Source organism: Palaemon carinicauda, chromosome 24, assembly GCF_036898095.1.
Source record: "Palaemon carinicauda isolate YSFRI2023 chromosome 24, ASM3689809v2, whole genome shotgun sequence".
Taxonomy (NCBI): Eukaryota; Metazoa; Arthropoda; class Malacostraca; order Decapoda; family Palaemonidae; genus Palaemon; species Palaemon carinicauda.
In genome coordinates this window covers 62,644,681-62,665,197 of record NC_090748.1, presented here as the reverse complement: position 1 = coordinate 62,665,197, position 20,517 = coordinate 62,644,681, and the positions used below count along the sequence as shown (strand labels likewise).

Genomic DNA, 20,517 nt, shown 5'->3' with positions numbered 1-20,517 from the left:
AACCGATAGCTTCCCTTATTTCTGCCGATGTCGTTTCTTCAGTCTCCCCCCGTCCTCGCCACCACTAGAGTGGTGCTCTTCTTGAATGATGGTCAACTGCATTGCGTCCAACTCCTTCAAGTCTTCAGTCGTAAGCTCCTCCCTGTGCTCCTTGATAAGGTTATCGACGTCAGCCTTATCGACAACAAGCCCCATGGACCTCCCCATTAAAATTTTCCCCTACATCATCCTCAGGGGCAGGATCATCAACGGCCTCGTCTTCGGTTGAGGGTTCAAAACCTTTGAAGTCGCGTTCTGTCACAACAGCTGGCCAAAGTTTCTTCCATGAGGAGTTCAAGGTGGGCCGTGAAACCTCATCCCAAGCTTTATCGATCATCTTCAGGCATTGAACGATGTCAAAAGGCCCTTTCCAAAATTCATGGAGGGTGAGTTGAGTGCTTTCGGTCACTTCGAAGCATCTTCTGAACAGATGCTTCGTGTAAAGCTTCTTGAAGTTGGCAATCACTGGCTGGTCCATAGGCTGGAGGAGAGGGGAGGTGTTCGGTGGCAGATAGAGAACCTTGATGAAGGAGAAGTCAGGATGTATATTGGCCTCGAGGCCAGGAGGGGGAGCAGGGACATTGTCCAGCACCAGGAGACATTTTAGAGGAAGATTGTTCTCTTCATAAAATTTCTTGATAGCAGGATCGAAGCAGACATTTACCCACTCAATAAATATGGTCCTTGTGACCCAGGCCTTGGCATTAGACCTCCAAAATACCGAGAGCCTATCCTTCGTGATATTTTGTACCTTGAAGGCACGAGGATTCTCTGAGTGGTACATCAGTAGGGGCTTAATTTTTAAGTCCCCGCTGGCATTTGCACAAAATGCGAGGATAAGTCTGTGCTTCATCGGTTTATGGCCAGGAAGTTTCTTTTCTTCTGCTGTGATATATGTACGACGGGGCATTTTCTTCCAGAAAAGGCCAGTTTCATCACAGTTAAACACTTCCTGAGGAATGTAGCCTTCTCTGGAAATTAATTTCTCAAACTTTTTGAGGAATTCTTCTGCTGCTTTCTTGTCAGAACTGGCCGCCTCCCCATGCCTGACAACTGAGTGAATACCAGTCCTCTTCCTAAAGCGATCAAACCACCCATGAGAAGCCTTGAACTCTTGGGGGGCTTGCTGTGACGTTCCTTCGTCTCCGCCGTCTCTTTGGGCTTCCACGAGATCGGCGAAGATGGCGCTCGCCTTATGCGAAATTACCTATTGCGTGAGTGTATCACCAGCGATTTCCTTCTTTTTAATCCATAGTAGAAGTCTCTCCATCTTGTCGTTGATTGAGGGCCTTCCACTGGCAAGGAAAGTTATGCCTTTAGAAGTCTTACTTGCTTTAATGGCTTCCTTGTTCTTCATGATTGTACCAATCGTTGACTGGTTACGGCCATATGTACTAGTGAAGGTAACGATGCGCATGCCTTCTTCGTATTTCTTTATTATCTCCAGCTTTGTTTCCATAGTAATCATCGTCTTACTTCTCCCTTTAACGTTACTAGCAATCTTGGGACCCTTACGGATTTTTGAGCGCACCTGCCCTCAGTCGGAAATCAGATACTGCACTCACTGAATGGAGCACTGTCTTCATCAAGCATCAGATTGGCATCAGATCGTGAATTGACCTAGAAGATGGTCTTCCTCCTAGCTCTGTCCTCTGCAGAGAGTCAATGAGCTACATGGTCTGTCCTATGACATCGCCCATTCCCAGTGATGGGGGCAAGTGACACTTGGATTTGCCCTGGATTTATAGCCAAGACCCAATTCCGGCTGGAGCGTATCATAGAATCAGGCCCTTCCAGATTGGGAGTCTCGGTTCTGTAACAGATTACCCAGACCAACTGTTATTCTGCCCTGTGAGAGCAAGGAGGAAATGCTTAAAAAGAATCTCCAGAGCCTGCCATCCAATCACCAGGCTCTTGGTGAGCACTGAGAGAACTAGGTGAAGATTACAAAGAACTATATCTTCTGGGATTAGATAGAAAATCAAGAGAATCGTGCATCCAGGCTCCTCTTCTTCCAGTCTACGTCCCCATGGTCATGAAAACACGAATGTCAGCATATTCCTGGCATTCAAAAGAATTTCTCTGTGATGTAGGTGTTACAAGCGGCCCTGTGGAAACGGCAAACAGCGGCCCCCACTACATGCAAGACATAACCCACAGGAACTTGTATACATTTACCTGTAGTTCTATGGTGGATGCACAAAATGTGGTCAGTAACACCTCAGCTTCCTTGTAGGACAAGTAGGGGTTGGTTGAGGGCAGATGTTACCTGCGAGTAAGTCTAAGATGAATGTGTGACTAGCCACTTCATATTTCATCCTCCCCTTTCTTGGGGCATAGCATCCGAGGAATGCTGTAAGCTGACCTCTAACTGTAGGTGGGGACCATGCTCCTAATATAAGTTGATATATTTATTATGTCCCTGTTTTCCAAATGAGATGAAGTCAGGCAATGTCTAGGTGAAGTGAGGAGCTTAGCTCAAAATTTACGCGTACCTGGGCAGGTCACATTGCTAAATTCTACGCTAGCACCAGTTAGCCAGGCCATCATCATATAAGGATCACAAGGTGTCAGGATGCCCTCTAAACAGTTCTGCCAAAGTAGTGTGTCACCCCGGGACAATCTCCAGCCAGTTGGTTTTAGGACTTCCACCCACAATCGGATAGGTCTCCTATGTAAAGAGCATAAGGTTTGTATATAGTGCTGGAACAAATAACAAATTTGGAATGATTTTTATATTTCCTAACCATACAAACCTGAAGCTCTTTACACATATTGGTCTTGCCACCACCTTTCCCCAGAAGTCCTGCCGCAATTGCAAAGTGATGATTGTTTACTAGTGCTTTTGTGAATGCGATGGTTAGTCTATCCCTGTTTCTACCATCCACTAACTAGCAGAGGGTAGTTACACCTCGTAAAAGCGTTAACGGCTTGTTCCAGCTATCACTGAAATAATCTATATATTTACCAAGGCACTTCCCCTAATTTTGGGGTAGCCTAAGTAAAGAGCTTCAGGTTTGTATAATTAGGAAATATACAAATTATTCCAAATTTGTCATATTTCCCTGAGCAAAAAAATTAACAATGTCATAAAAATCAGATGTTGCCCTCTTCATGATTAAGTGAATGTTTTGATAAGAAAAGACCAGCAAATAATATCTTAAAGGACTACTATATTTGATTTAAGTTCTACAAGAGGAGAAAAGGGGAGAGAAAGCTTATGCCACTAATCCTCTCCTCTTATGTAATGGGAATGGTACCCATGTTTATCTTCTAGGTACATTGATGCATTTTCACCCATCAGGGACTGAGAATTGAGCTGATTTTCAAGATTTTTAGTCATAGCCATCAAAGAAAATAACCTAATTTGAAGCAATAAAACGATTAATAGCATCCTCTTTAAAGTTGGAAAAGTCTTAGATAGATTTCACCTTGAAGCAGGAAAGTTATTTGTTTTCTTCCACTTTAAAGCAGGATAGTTAATAGTTAAATTTGAATCATGAAAAATATTAGTTAGCAGTTATTTTCAAGCAAAAAAATCATTAGTTAGTTTGACTATTGAAGTAGGAAAAAATGTCAGCATCATTTTGAAGCAGGTAAAGAATTACCGTAGTTAGTTTTCACTTTTAAGCAGTTATTGGATAAGTAAGCTTTCACTTTGAAATAAGAAAAGGATTAGTTAGCCTTTACTTTAAAGCAGAAAAAGTATTAGCTTCTCTTTGAAGAAAGAAAAGAAGTTATTTGCATTACTTGGAAGCAGGTCAAGAATTGGTTACCTTTAACTGGTAGGTAAACAATTGGTTAGGTTTACTTTGAATAAGGTAAATGATTTGTTAGTTTTACTTAGAAGAAGGTAAAGAATTGGTTAGATTTACTTCAAAGCAAGGAGAGAAATAAGTTAGTTTTCACTTTTAACCAGGAATTTTTTTTTTAGTTATATTTCACTTTAAAGCAGGAAAAATATAGTTAGGTTTTACTTTGAAGCAGAAAAAATATCAATTAACTTTCAATTTGGAGGAGGATAAAGTTTAAGTTATCTTTACTTTTACGCCAGAAAAGTATAAGTTAGCTTTGCTTCAAAGTACAGTAGTCCTAAAATGGTAATCACTTTAAAGCAGGTAATCAAAGTAGTTACGAAGTATGAAGAAGATTATTTAATCAGAGTAATAGTAGATAGGGTACAACTAGGCTGAAAACTGATGGGAAGGGCAAGAAAATCTTTGCAAAATTGCTTGGTCGAAATCTGGACTAGGTTTGAATTGGATAGAAAGTATACAGGATAAAAGAATGAATGGAATTCATAGTACATCTAGTATGTTTAAACTTATAATGAGAAATTGGGGTAATAAAATAAATCATGATACTAAAGTTTTATTTTACAGTTGTATTATAATTCCTTAACCTCACAAATCAGCAGTTTCAAGTAACACAACTAAGGAAGAATCCCTATCAAATTGCTAGAAGGGTCTGGTTACCTTAATCTCATGGCATTTTTGCAGATTTTTCTGTTGAAGGATTTTGTGTACCTATTGCCGGTACAGGTACACTGGAAACTTTGATAACTTGAATACAGGCATATTTTTTTTTCTTTTGAATAGGAGTGTCGACTGTATGAGTAAATTCAATGTACTTTTACTGTATAGGTAAAGGAAGAACTTAAATACTATAACAATATTTATTTCTTTTTATACTTATATTTATGTATTTTACATTTCCAGGGGAAACAGGGTCGACCAATTACAAGGCCAAAACCTTGTTACCTCTGGACAACTGCTGATGTCCAAAAATGGTTTAAGAGACACTGCAGTGAATATTTCCATTTATATTCACATCTTCTCATAATTGTAAGTACAGTATGCTCGTCACAAATTGTTGTCATGTTAATTGTTTGTCATGTAAGTCAACAAGGAATAAATGTTTATTCCCCTGTAAATAGAATTTATGACTTTGATACTTAGCATACCTAGGGGTCACAGCTGATATTTATGACGTGGAAGTTTCATGACCTTAAAATAAAGAAACTAAAATTTTGCTCTCTCAACCTCATATCCCTCCCCTCTGAGGACCAACCAGCATAGAACCTTACTTGACTACTATGAGGACATTACTATGAATCACTAAAGGTCAGACAGTAACTTTTATAGGTTGTATCACACGCGGCTCCTTCTTCTTCACTTTAATTTCCTCTCAAAAAAACCGCAAACTTTATAAACATAACATTTAAAATCATCAGCAAAAATAATGTTCACTGATCTCAAATAAACTAAGAATAATGTCTTATCATTTGTGTAAACTATCAGCAATTAATTAAGGATTAAATCATTAAAATATATAGAAATGAATACAAGAGAATGTGAGCAAAATAATTTTGGAATGCCAACTTAGAAACTACTGAAAGAAAATCGCTAACAGGAAATTACCAAAGGTATGATTAAAACGAGAGTAGGAAAAGCGTCTGGTATGGATGGTGTGAGAGCTGAGATGTTGAAGGAAAGGGGTGTGACTGTACTTGAATGGTTGGTGAGATTGTTTAATATGTGTTTTGTGTTGTCAATGGTACCAGTAGATTGGGTTTGTGCATGTATTGTACCACTATATAAGGGTAAGGGAGATGTGCATGAGTGTTGTAATTCAAGAGGTATTAGTTTGTTAAGCGTAGTTGGAAAAGTGTATGGTAGAGTAATGATTAATAGGATCAAGGATATAACAGAGAATGCAATCTTAGAAATACAGGGTGATTTTAGAAGAGGTAGGGGTTGTATGAATTAGATTTTTACAGTTAGGCAGATATGCGAGAAATATTTAGCAAAAGGTAAGGAGGTGTATGTTGCGTTTATGGATCTGGAGAAAGCGTATGATAGAGTTGATAGGGAAGCAATGTGGAATGTGATGAGGTTATATGGAGTTGGTGGAAGGTTGTTGCAAGCAGTGAAAAGTTTCTACAAAGGTAGTAAAGCATGTGTTAGAATAGGAAATGAAGTGAGCGATTGGTTTCCGGTGAGAGTGGGGCTGAGACAGGGATGTGTGATGTCGCCGTGGTTGTTTAACTTGTATGTTGATGGAGTGGTGAGAGAGGTGAATGCTCGAGTGCTTGGACGAGGATTAAAACTGGTAGACGAGAATGACCATGAATGGGAGGTAAATCAGTTGTTGTTTGCGGATGATACTGTACTGGTTGCAGACACAGAAAAGAAGCTTGGCCGATTAGTGACATAATTTGGAAGAGTGTGTGAGAGAAGGAAGTTGAGAGTTAATGTGGGTAAGAGTAAGGTTATGAGATGTACGAGAAGGGAAGGTGGTGCAAAGTTGAATGTCATGTTGAATGGAGAGATACTTGAGGAGGTGGATCAGTTTAAGTACTTGGGGTCTGTTGTTGCAGCAAATGGGGGAGTGGAAGCAGATGTACGTCAGAGAGTGAATGAAGGTTGCAAAGTGTTGGGGGCAGTTAAGGGAGTAGTAAAAAATAGAGGGTTGGGCATGAATGTAAAGAGAGTTCTATATGAGAAAGTGATTGTACCAACTGTGATGTATGAATCGGAGTTGTGGGGAATGAAAGTGATGGAGAGACAGAAATTGAATGTGTGTGAGATGAAGTGTCTAAGGAGTATGGCTGGTGTATCTCGAGTAGATAGGGTTAGGAACGAAGTGGTGAGAGTGAGAACGGGTGTAAGAAATGAGTTAGCAGCTAGAGTGGATATGAATGTGTTGAGGTGGTTTGGCCATGTTGAGAGAATGGAAAATAGCTGTCTGCTAAAGAAGGTGATGAATGCAAGAGTTGATGGGAGAAGTACAAGAGGAAGGCCAAGGTTTGGGTGGATGGATGGAGTGAAGAAAGCTCTGGGTGATAGGAGGATAGATGTGAGAGAGGCAAGAGAGCGTGCTAGAAATAGGAATGAATGGCGAGCGATTGTGACGCAGTTCCGGTAGGCCCTGCTGCTGCCTCCGGTGCCTTAGATGACCGCGGAGGTAGCAGCAGTAGGGGATTCTTTATGAAGCTTCATCTGTGGTGGATAATGTGGGAGGGTGGGCTGCGGCACCCTAGCAGTACCAGCTGAACACGGTTGAGTCCCTTGTTAGGCTGGGAGGAACGTAGAGAGTAGAGGTCCCCCTTTTTTATTTTGTTTCATTTGTTGATGTCGGCTATCCCCCCAAATTGGGGGAAGTGCCTTGGTATATGTATGTATGTATGATTAAAATGAATGACTAATTTTCAATATTAAACTTACCCGATAATCATGTAGCTGTCAACTCCGTTGCCCGACAGAATTCTATGGAGGGATACGCCAGCTATCACAATACTAGAAGGGGGTGTATTTACCAGCGCCACCTGTGGCCAGGTACTCAAGTACTTCTTGTTGACACCTCCTCAATTATTCCTCTGTCGTGCTTCCGGCAAGACGTTCTGGGATACGCTTATGTTCTTGGAGTATTTTCACGACTTTGGTGAAGTATTTCTCTTTGATTTACGGCTGTCGCTTTACTGGAAAACTTCTATATTAGCTTAGTTAGCTTTTGGAATTAATTTGATTAATTTTGATTATTTTTGGTGACGAGAGAGTATGAACTCTCGTTCACCTTTCAATGGCCGACCCTTCCCTTAGACGGAAGTGTTGGTGTCTAAGAGAGTATAGACTCTCTTTCTTAATTTTGCTTAACAAAGTTATAGATTTATTTTATATCTCTCCGCCTCTTATAGGCCTCTTCGATTAACTTCCTTTTATTATAAACTCATTAAAATTAATTTTTATATTTGTTTATATTCGACCTTCCTAATAATAGGCGGTCTTTTACCGAAGTTAATAAACTTTGAGCCCGTCATTTCGGTTTTACCTGTTAACATATTATGCTATTTCCGCCACAGAGTTTGAAAGATTTTCTTTGACAGTCTCGTACTGTTTTCAAAGCTGAACTAACGTTTTGTTTTGTCTCTGCAGTTGTTGACGTTCAGAACGTTCAACTTGCACTCTATCGTTACGATAGAGAAAGAATGTTCACGGTTTCACGTTGCAGTAAGAGTAACCGTGTCTAGCGTTTTGTTCATTCTTTCTTAACTTAATGGTTTTGATCCTAATAAAGGAACTTTTCAGTTTTTTCCTTTAACAATAATATGTTTTAACGATATATATGATTGGGCTCTTCTCTCAGGTTCTAAGTCAAGAGAGAGAGAGAGAGAGAGAGAGAGAGATAGAGACGGAGGGAGAAAGAGGATAAACGTTTCATTCAAGCCTGCCAGGCGTACGAGTAACGTCATTATCGATTTTTGCTCTTCTCCCTAGTCTCTTTAGGGGAAGAAACTAAACGTTTCTAGAGTGATCTAGTGTTTAGTCTCTTTCCAACCACTGATTTATCTTTCATTAGATTTTTCTGTTACATTGTAATTCTGTTTTCGCAATTACTAACTTTGAGAAAGGATAGAATTGCGTATTTCAGGTACAAACCACTTAAGTTTCGAGTTCAGTGAAATAAGTGCAAACAGAAATCAAAGTGATAAGTGATTAGTGCGTGAGGGTACTTTTGTGCGCGCCAGTCGTCCTCCCAGTCCGGGACCTCTTGCAAGCTCCCAAGCCCAGGGGAGAAGCAATGTCGAAGGGCATAAGGGTTCAGCAGGCCTTGATCGGCGCACAGAAGTATTCTCGGTGGTTGTGGGCGTGTCTTACCGAGACCGTCACTCCCACCCGCAGACGATTGAGCCCTTATTTTGCTCGTCTGCAGAAGAGATTAGGGGAGAAAATAAAGGCAGAGTAACGCTGGTCTCAGGTCTCAAGACTTCTTAATCGTTAAGTCCAGACCTATGCCAGACGTACGAAGTTAAAGTTCACAACCCGAATGCAGTCGTTGGGTTAGCTCTGACTCTCCTAAGTCATCAGTTGATTACACTCCGACTTAGAGGAGTAAGGTTCTGCCACAACAGATCTCTGCTGTTAAGGCTTTACCTCAGCAGAACTTAGTGTCTACCGACCCCAAGTTAACTCTACTGCAGTCCATACAGTCACAACTTTCGGTCTTGATGCGTGAGTGTCGGGCTGAGAGTGTTGCACCGCCTGCACTCCCTCCACCTGTTCTCGCTGCACCTGTGCTCGCCCAGCCTGCACCTGCTCCGCCTGGTCGCAGCACCATCTGCCAGGCGTACGATGTTGTGAACTCTACTACAGTCCATGCACGCCTGCACCGGTGGTGCACCAACCTCCTGCACCCGTTCAGCCTATGCTGCACCCGCCTGCACCGGTGGTGCACCAACCTCCTGCACCCGTTCAGCCTGTGCTGCACCCGCCTGCACTCGCTGCACCCAGTCGCAGCTCCATCTGCCAGGCGTACGATGTTGAACCACTTTCGGAGTTTGCTGTTCACAGTGTTGTTCAGCCTCAGCCTTCTTTAAGGCAACCCTTGCTTTGGGATCAGGAGAGTTACACTCTTCCTCCTCCTCCCCTTGCTGCTCCTCCAGTGGTGCAACTCTCGGTTGGGGTACAACAACCTCTCCCCTCCGTGAGTCTGTCTGCTCAACCAGCGCTGCACCGAGTTCAACCCTCATCTAGGCAAGCTCATCTACACCATGCACTTGCGCCTCAGGAGCCTCAGCTTGCTAGAACTTTACCTTGTTCTGCGCAGCCTCAACCTTCTCATGCTCCACTCATCTCTCAGGAACAGGAACGGACTACTCCGCCTCCGTCCTCCGCTCAGCTGGTACAATCCTTGGGTGCAACTCTTGCTAGGAGTCAACCTCCTTCACCCTTGCACCTGCCTTCTGCTCCGTCTGTTGTTCAGCCTATGCAGTCTGAACCTCAGGTTTTCCCTCAAGTTGAGGAAACCTCTGTTGTTGTTCCAGCTCGTTCTGACTCTGCTGTTCAGCATACCATGGTTTAAACCCCATGCAAGCATGCATTAAGCACTCTAGCACTGGTCATGGAATTTCTGAGAAATGTTAAACGCCATGCACACGCTCTGCTTTCCTTTCAGCAGGCTCTGCTTACAGCAGGCTCTACTTCCTACATGCTCAGCATTCAGCATGCTCTGCATTCAGCATGCTCTGCATACAACATGCTCTGCATACAGCATGCTCTGCATTCAGCATGCTCTGCATACAGCATACTCTGCATACATCATGCTCTGCATACCTTACCGCATGCTTCTCAACACATCTTGGGTTGTTGCCAACTCACTAGACTGTCAAGCAGTTTCATAACGTTGCCTTCTAGTCTGCTGCTTTGCACCAGTGAACCCTCACTCAGAGAACTTAGCTTTTCTAGGATAAGGTCCCTGTAGATGAGAAAGTTCTTTTCTCCCTCCTTCTGATATTCCCTTGAGGACTCTGTCATTTGGAGGGAGCCTTTAGCTGCATAACCTCTTATGGACTTTTATTTAAGCATAACATGCTTACAGGGAAGGTAATGGTTACACTTCAGCCGCTAATCCCGTCTGTTACCACACCTGCTCCCATAGACCTTGAGCTGTGTTGCATGACATGCAGTCCAAGCTTAGTCCTTGTTAGAGGATTTTTTGTTTACGGAGTCAATGTGTCACGGGGAAGACGTTCAACAACCAACAGAAGGGACTTGTTGTGACGCAGTGGGCAACCTCAGCAACCCGTTAAGGAGTTGTCTGTACGACCCAGACAGTCTAGACAGATTCGGGTTGTCACTGTACTTCCTCGCTTGCCCATGATTGACAGTTTACAGACTGTGCAGCAGTATCATGATCTTGTGTCCGGCTCCGTCAGACGACTGGCTTTTAAGAGCTCCCTCAAGTCGTCGCTGTCTGGAGATTTTCAAATGGACTATGGATCTGACCAAGGAACTGGGCCTCCTGGTCAATTTTGAGGAGTCTCAGCTCGTTCCATCCCAGACCATTGTCTCCTTGGGTATGGATCTTCAGAGTCGAGCTTTTCGGACTTGTCCGTCGGCCCCAAGGATCTTCCAAGCCCTAGAATGCATCCAGACCATGCTGAGAAGGAACCGATGCTTAGTCAGGCAGTGGATGAGTCTAACAGGGACACTTTCATCGCTGGCCCTGTTCATCGAGTTAGGGAGACTCCACCTCCGCCCCCTTCAGTATCATCTAGCTGCTCACTGGATAAAGGACATGACGCTAGAGACGGGCTCAGTTCCTGTTTCCGAAGAGATGAGGTCTACTCTAACGTGGTGGAAGAACAGCATTCTTCTCAAGGAAGGTCTACCATTGGCTGTTCAGTCCTCCACCACCGTCTCTTCTCGGACGCATCGGACACGGGCTGGGGTGCGACACTGGACGGACAGGAATGCTCGGGAACATGGAATCAGGAGCAAAGGACACTTCACATCTATTGCAAGGAGTTGTTGGCAGTTCATTTGGCCTTGATAAACTTCAAGTCCCTCCAGCTTAACAAGGTGGTGGAGGTGAACTCCGACTACACCACAGCCTTGGCTTACATCTCCAAGCAGGGAGGGACTCATTCGAGGAAGTTGTTCGAGATCGCAAGGGACCTCCTCATTTGGTCAAAAGATCGAAAGCTCACGCTGGTAACGAGGCTCATTCAGGGCGAGATGAATGTCATGGCAGATCGCCTCAGCCGGAAGGGTCAGGTCTTCCCCACAGAGTGGACCCTTCACAAGAATGTTTGCAGCAGACTTTGGGCCCTGTGGGATCAGCCAACCATAGATCTATTCGCTACCTCGATGACCAAGAGGCTCCTCTTGTACTGTTCTCCGATTCCAGACCCAGCAGCAGTTCGCGTGGATGCCTTTCTGCTGGATTGGTCCCATCTCAACCTGTATGCATTCCCGCCGTTCAAGATTGTCAACAGGGTACTTCAGAAGTTCGCCTCTCACAAAGGGACACGGCTGACGTTGGTTGCTCCCCTCTGGCCCGCGAGAGAATGTTTCACTGAGGTACTGCAATGGCTGGTCGACGTTCCCAGGACTCTTCCTCCTAGAGTGGACCTTCTGCGTCAACCTCACGTAAAGAAGGTACTCCCAACCTCCACGCTCTTCGTCTGACTGCCTTCAGACTATCGAAAGACTCTCAAGAGCTAGAGGCTTTTCGAAGGAGGCAGCCAGAGCGATTGCCAGAGCAAGGACGACATCCACTCTCAGAGTCTATCAGTCTTTATGGGAAGTCTTCCGAAGCTGGTGCAAGGCCAATGCAGTTTTCCTCAACCAGTACCAATGTAACCCAGATTGCTGACTTCCTGTTACATCTAAGGAACGTAAGCTCCCTATCAGCTCCTACGATCAAGGGTTACAGAAGTTTGTTGGCAGCGGTTTTCCGCCACAGAGGCTTGGATCTTTCCTCCAACAAAGATCTACAGGACCTCCTTAGGTCTTTTGAGACCTCAAAGGAACGTCGGTTGTCCACTCCAGGCTGGAATCTAGACGTGGTCCTAAGGTTCCTAATGTCATCAGGATTTGAACCGCTCCAATCAGCCTCTTTTAAGGACCTCACATTAAAAAACTCTTTTCCTCGTGTGCTTAGCAACAGGTAAAAGAGTAAGTGAGATCCACGCCTTCAGCAGGAACATAGGTTTCACATCTGAAACGGCTACATGTTCCTTACAGCTCGGTTTTTTGGCTAAAAACGAGCTTCCTTCCCGTCCTTGGCCTAAGTCGTTCGAGATCCCAAGCCTGTCCAACATGGTGGGGAACGAACTGGAGAGAGTACTTTGCCCAGTTAGAGCTCTTAAGTACTATCTAAAGGTCAAAACCATTACGAGGACAATCAGAAGCCTTATGGTGTGCTATCAAGAAGCCTTCTCTACCAATGTCTAAGAACTCAGTTTCTTACTACATCAGGCTTCTGATTAGAGAAGCAAATTCTCATCTGAAGGAAGAAGACCTTGCTTTGCTGAAGGTAAGGACACATGAAGTGAGAGCTGTGGCTACTTCAGTGGCCTTCAAACAGAACCGTTCTCTGCAGAGTGTTATGGATGCAACCTATTGGAGAAACAAGTCAGTGTTCGCATCATTCTATCTCAAAGATGTCCAGTCTCTTTACGAGTACTGCTACACCCTGGGTCTATTCGTAGCAACGAATGCAGTAGTAGGCGAGGGCTCAGCCACTACATTCCCATAATCCCATAACTTTTTAACCTTTCTCTTGAATACTTTTTATAGGTTGTACGGTCGGCTAAGAAGCCTTCCACATCCTTGTTGATTTGGCGGGTGGTCAATTCTTTCTTGAGAAGCGCCAAGGTTAAAGGTTATGATGAGGTCCTTTAGTATGGGTTGCAGCCCTGTATACTTTAGCACCTTTGAGTTGATTCAGCCTCCCAAGAGGAACGCTGCGCTCAGTAAGGAAGACGATCTTATTAAAGGCAGAGTAACGGTTCAAGTCGACTTCCTTACCAGGTACTTATTATTTCATTGTTATTGTGGATAACTGATTATATGAAATATGGGATACTTAGCTATCCTTTAATCTTGTACACTGGTTTTCACCCACCCCCCTGGGTGTGAATCAGCTACATGATTATCGGGTAAGTTTAATATTGAAAAATGTTATTTTTATTAATAAAATAAATTTTTGAATATACTTACCCGATAATCATGATTTAATCGACCCTCCCTTCCTCCCCATAGAGAACCAGTGGACCGAGGAATAATTGAGGAGGTGTCAACAAGAAGTACTTGAGTACCTGGCCACAGGTGGCGCTGGTAAATACACCCCCTTCTAGTATTGTGATAGCTGGCGTATCCCTCCATAGAATTCTGTCGGGCAACGGAGTTGACAGCTACATGATTATCGGGTAAGTATATTCAAAAATTTATTTTATTAATAAAAATAACATTTTTGCATAACATGATATTAATATTTGACAATACTCGTGCATAGGTGCTTGTAGTCATTCTGAACCTGTCACTCTCAACAAGGGATTTTATCATCATCAGTGTAGGTACATGAAATAGACATAGATATCAAGAAAATGTTTACCCAAATATGTATATTGTACTGTATACAGGACAATGAAACCCTGTTTTACATTGGTTTAACATACAATATTATTATTATTATTATTATTATTATTATAATTATTATTATTATTATTATTATAATTATTATTATTACTTGCCAAGCTACAACCATAGTTGGAAAAGCATGCTATAAACCCAAGGGCTCCAATAGGGAAAAATAGCCCAGTGAAGAAAGGAAATAAGGAAATAAATAAAGGATAAGAACAAATTAGCAATAAATCATTCTATGAACAGTAGCAACGTCAAAACAGATATGTCATATATAAACTATTAACAACGTCAAAACAGATATGTCATATATAAACTATTAACAACGTCAAAACAGATATGTCATATATAAACTATAAAAAGACTCATGTCAGCCTTGTCAAAATAAAAACATTTGCTGCAACTTTGAACTTTTGAATTTCTACTGATTCAACAAGCCGATTAGGAAGATCATTTCACAATTTGGTCACAGCTGGAATAAAACATATAGAATACTGTGTAGTATTGAGCCTCCTGACTACTCGAAGCATAAAGACGCTTTGGCTAGGAGGAACTTTCCCTCAGGATCGCAGGACCTTCGATCCTTCAGTCCAAAGCCTATTCAAGATGAGGTATTGATGGGAAACAGAAATGTCCCTACAATAATTTCCTTACCTTCTCCTACAGTTCAAAACCCTCCTGGAGGAGTATACCTGAGAGCTATAGAGCATACAGGTAGTAAGAAAACTTTAGCTCATCGAGTTCCAGGGAAGGCTGCTTCGTGTTCACGAGAAGGACTCAAGATATCAATGAGCCATTCTGAACTTGTCGCCACTCAAGTTCATAAAAAACAGTAAGTTCTGAATGTTAATCCTTCTGAACATATAGACCTTGTTCCAATTAAGGGTGTTCGTAGTCTTGTCAGACCTGAAGGGTGTCCTTCGGAACCTTCCAGTCAACCACCCCCCTTCCTCCTATCTAGAATTCATGTTACAGAGAGTAACATTCATCCTAAGGAAGATATGTGTCGGACTCACAGTTCTAAGTATCTTCAAAGGATTGACGAACTTAGTCACGTCAAATTCAAGCCTAGAAATAGTTCAGGTATTAATATACCTGATCAAGAGGCTGGAGTGGGCAGCACCCGAAGTGTCCGGCCAATGTGCATTCAAAGAGAGGACCTGGTTCCTGGGACATCACGGATGCAAGATAGGCTTCTAGAAGTCCCGACTTTCTCCAGCTCAGGGGTTTCGATGTTTAAAAAACCATTGAAGCCCTCAGTCACATCAACTCTCCTCTCCTTTGGAAATATAAAAGGAGCTCGTGAGGTCTGTCAAGAGACTCAGGTATTCAGTCAGAATACCAAAACGCCAACAGGAAAAAGTGCTAAACTTTCCCCAGTTCGCTATAGTGACAGACCTGGTGCTAGGCTTAGACTTTTGACCATCTGCCTGTAGCATCGTGGTCACTTGAATAGTGGGATGTTGTTGAGCAGCCCGTATATTTCCACCATTTCCAATCTTCTTTTTAGGTTGGGGACCCACAACCACAGAAGATTTTCTCTTTGAAGGAATGCCCCATTTTTAGAGAAGACCTATGTTCTCCATGGGCGTTCTTAATTACTTCCTTAGTGACCTCGTGTGGGAAGAGGTCTTTACCCCAGATGTTGGAAGATATTAGCTTCCTTGTTTCGTGTTTTACTGTTGCATCAGCGAACACAAACACTCTACATGCTCTCCTAGCCTTCATAAAGGCGTAAAGGTCCTTCACCAATATAGCCATATGCATTTTGGCTATGACCATGAGCATGTCTGGGGTACTCTCGTAGGTTAAACTCAACTCTATGTAGTTTTGTAGAGAAAGGGATGTTGCAAGTCTCTCCTTTGACTCCTGTTCATTACACAAGAGTAACTCAGACAATTTAGGGAGACATACCTTGAATTGTCGACTCGCGACGTCCTTGTCTAATTTTCCTACTGAAAATGTCAAATGGACTTCCTTCCAATCCTTTTCCTGTCCGGGAAAAGCTGGTGACAAAGGCTTGCACTCATCGAGTGTGGGACATGACTTACCCGCCTCTACCGCTTTGGCAACAGAAGTAAATGCCTTCCCCATAAAGGGGAATGAGAGTGAAGTAGGAGCAAGAAAGGAAGGGTGTCCGTTATTCAGTGAGAATGCCTTCGACTCTGAATAACCCGCCTTTCTCAGACTACCTGAAAGGATAGTCTGTGCCTTATCATGGTCGAGAATCAAGACCTCCTTTGGTTCTGTTCCTTTTCTTGACTTTAGTTCGTACTTCAGTCGAACCCAACAATTAGGGAAAGCATCAAAGCTTGGCCCAAATTGAATTTTTTTCCAAAGGAACAACACCTATTTTCTCTGAGATGCAGAGATTGCCATTTGAAATCGGCATCTGCTCCGCGAACCTCCAGGGATTGGTTATGGAGCATGTTGGTAGGTCTTGATTCATGGGTCGTTTAACTGACCCCTGGGAAGCGACAAGAGAAACTTTACGAGGATTTATTTTGCGTTTTACTTCCTGCTTTTTGTTTTGTCTACGAAAGCTCTCTACTTGATTCTTCAGTTGGATACATAATTGTACCACATTATCCAAATTAGGGGTAGAAGACAAAGATGTCGACATCGATGGCTCTAAAGCCGGCACAGGCGGAGGAAATTCCGACGCAACATTTTCCTCTTCTACCTTGGGGCATTTCTTGCCCTTAATCCCAAAGGTTTTCTGGCCGTCAGGGGATGTAGTTAGCTCCTGAGGCACTACTGTTTCCTCACTTGCTTCCCGAAATAGTAGCTTACGCATCCCATCATTAGGTAGGAAAGGTCCCGGAGAGATCTTTTGAAAGCCTCTCACCCAGTTGCGTAATTTATATTGAGCTGTATCCCTAGTCTCTGTAGACTTGGGATTTTCAAAACCTTCGGACATTAATGTCCGACATATATTGCAGACCTGTGGGTTCCAATAATGTAGGGATCCTGAAATAATATTGCAGGGGGCATGAAACCTGCAAGTATTATGACCGTAAAAATACTTACTCTTGGCCTTGCAGAGGACTGCAGCACAAGGTATCTGGTGTTCCTCCTGTAAAGAAAGGAAAACCAAATGAATATACAATGGATTATCTCCTTGACAATCAACATGCAAATGTCCTTTACAATAGAGTAGCTTAGGATAGTCAGCTATAAAGGGATAGTAGGAGATACATACTTGTGTACCCCTGTGAGCAAATGCTGTTGCCTCCCCTCAGTATTAACTACATGGAGAGTTCTCTATAGAGTAACTCCAAGTAGAAGGACTCTTACCCCTAAGGATAGAGAAGTATCAAATCACTGTCCGAAAATAATGTTAATACTGTGGGGTCAGGATGACTGATTCTCGATCAGAATATTGAAGAAAACTATTCATTCAATATATGAACGGTACCAGCAGAATGCTCGTACAATGGTACCCAAGGTATGTCAGAAATACTACTGTATCCTGGTACTGTAGTTTTTTAATTGCAGTAAGTCTATATTGCAATTTACTGGCTACTGTACGTCATGTATTGTAGTTTAGTCATTATGCTACCTTCATAGTAGCATATGACAGTATGGTCCATCTAGCATGAAGCCAGCTGGACTAGGAAAATAAAGACATATATTTGTATATCCTACTAAGCCTATTTGCTGTAGTCTTCCTACTATATCAAAATATAGAGTTTCCTGATCAGGGAGACTCAAGGAAAAAAGGCTCCACCCTTTAAGGGTTAGGAGTGTATTACTCCTGCCTTGAAGTGTTTAATATTGTAGGGTAATCCTAATACTGATTTCTAATCAGGATATTGAAGAAATCATATTCATTCAATATAGGATTGGGCTGAGCAAATGCCTGTGTTCAATATCCAAAATATATTGGAAATAACTACTAGTATAAACTATATAGTAGTTTTCTATCTGCAGTATATTCTATACTGCAGATATACTGGCTGCCTGTATAATATATACAATAGTTTAGCCGGCATGTAGCCGGCATAGCTAGGTCTTGCCGGCATACCCGGCATGCTAGCTAGAAAGAGAGAGAGAGAGATAGCATGGAAAAAAGGCTACTCCTTACTGTGAATGTATACAGTAATTAAGGATGTAAAAGTCTAAATTGACTGCCTTTTCCAGAAAGAAGGTTCTAATAGAAGGGGAGAATGTACCATTCAGGCTTCCATGCAGCTACAGTACTATTGCTGATAAGGTACTGCCGAAAGTAAAATCACCAACAAGAATTCAATCTGAATGATAGTGCTGCCAAAACGAAATGGTCAAGGAGTGCAGGATCTTACAGCAGCAACTAACATCAGAGTAGGGAGATTACTAATGGGAGAGTGGGACGATTGTGGCGAGTTTACACTTTGATGGAACGGGAATCTTAAAAATATTTTCCGCAAGTGGGCGAATCTCTTACTGTATCTCGTTTTGTATCATGAAAACATTTTCGTAATATGAGGTGAAAAAAAAACCTCGTATCTCATTTCATATCATTAATTTTTCGTACTCAGAAACTTTCATATCAAGAGGTATTACTGCAGAAACAAGTCACAAAATTCTAATTTAATTTGTATTTTTCCTAACAATAAAATTCTGATTCCTTTAAGCTACACTTCCTGCTTCAACCCACACAGACTTCTCAGGCCTAAAGGTCAAAAGTGCCAGTCCTACTGACTACAGTTTGGTGGGGGTTCCCTTTCATGTTATAAATACATAGTTAATATCAATGGGAGTTCCAGTTTTGCTGTACTTAGTCATATTATAGGCTAATAAGGAAAATTACAAATTTTCTCTTGAGTAAATAGGCATCATCAGTTACTGTATAAGATTGTAGGCAAGAGAAAAATAAAAGGAATCTCTCTCTCTCTCTCTCTCTCTCTCTCTCTCTCTCTCTCTCTCTCTCTCTCTCTCTCTCTCTCTCTCTCTCTCTCTCAGATATACTGTATGACTGAATGCATAAGCATTCTAATATGCTGTGCTACACATTAACTGCCAAGTATAAAAATTGCAAGTATTTAGGGACAGTGGTTTTATCTACTGGTTTATGTTATACCCCTCTGGAAAGATTTGGGGACAGTGCTTTAACTGTTTGGTTACTTTATACATAGCTGAAAAATGTTAGCACCGTTTTGATAAGCTAGGGATGTGGGGTTGGGGTAATCTCTAGGTCTACATGCCGAGTCATCAGCAGGCATTGCTGGGCCCTCTCTTGTCCCAGCTTGATGGAGAGGGCTTGGGCGCTTATATTTATATATGGTCATTCTCTAGGGTATTGTCTAGTCCCTTGCCTCTGCCACTCATGAGTGTCTTTTAATACTTTAAACCACTGGCAAAAGTTTGGGACAGTTTTTTATTTATTGTTTTTTTTTTTTATCATTTCTAGGAAAGGTTGAGGGACAATACTTATATCTTTATGGTCATCTTATTTACTGCTGGCAAGATTTGGAGACATTTTTTTTATTTATTGGTTTTCTTATCTTTTTCAAGAAAGGTTGAGGAACGGTACTTGTATTATTTTGGTTATCTTGTTCTCTGCTAGCAAGATTTTGGGATAGTACTTTTATATTTTGGTTTATCTTATTCATGGATGAAAAGATTTGGGGTAGTAGTGCTTTCATGTCTTCTAGCCTATTGGAAATAACCATCCTGCAATATGTTGGTGTTCGAGCCTTGATCAAGCTCGATAGTTTCTAGTAGTGTCTGAGTTCCTTCAACCTCACCGTTTTGATAAGCTAGGGATGTGGGGTTGGGTTAATCTCTAGGTCTACTTGCTGAGTCATTAGCAGGTATTGCTGGGCCCTCTCTTGTCCTAGTGTGATGGAGAGGGCTTGGGCACTTAGCATATGTATATATGGTTAGTCTCTAGGGTATTGTCCACTCCCTTGCCTCTGCCACCCATGAGTAACTTTTAAACCTTTAAACCACTAGGAAGAGTTGGGGACAGTGTTTTTATCGATTGTTTTATCATTTATGCAACTTGAATGATTTTGGGACAATGTTTTTATGTATTTAAATATTGTATACAGAATTAGAAAGATTTAGGGACAGTGCTTTTGATTTTACTCATACATGACTGGAAAGATTTGAAGATATTGTTCTTATCCATTGATGTATCTTACTTGCCACTGGAAAGATTGTGTGACTTTGATTCTATCTTTTAATTTATGTTATGTATATTCATTACAATCATGGCACAGTAATTATATCCTTCAGATTATCTTTTATACCAGTGAACACGTTTGAGGATTAGTTTTAGATTTTAGATTATCTTATACAGCATTGGAAAGATTTGGAGACTACTTTTATCATTTGGTTCATCACATACACCACTGGAAAGTATAGATCCTTTTCTCTTATTGTTAATTTTATCCTATACACAACTGGAAACATTTAGGGATTGTGTTTTTATCAGTTTTTTTTTCTGATGTAAAATGCTTTTGATATGTAGTTATCTTATACACCACTAGAAAGATTTGAAGCCAGTGCTTTCTCCCACAGGAAATTTTGGGGGCCAGCACTTTTATCTATTTCTTATCTTATA

General features: G+C 42.0%; 1 protein-coding gene across 4 annotated transcripts in view; it reads left to right on the top strand.

Annotated features, from left to right (window-relative positions):
* The window catches only part of ave (Protein aveugle), a 54,348-nt gene that overhangs the window by 25,512 nt on the left and 8,319 nt on the right, over positions 1 to 20,517 (top strand). For all 4 annotated transcript variants that reach the window (XM_068348140.1, XM_068348138.1, XM_068348141.1 and 1 more), the window contains one exon: positions 4,758 to 4,883. In XM_068348140.1, coding sequence (XP_068204241.1) covers positions 4,758 to 4,883 — 126 coding nt within the window. The remainder of the gene's footprint in view (positions 1 to 4,757; positions 4,884 to 20,517) is intronic.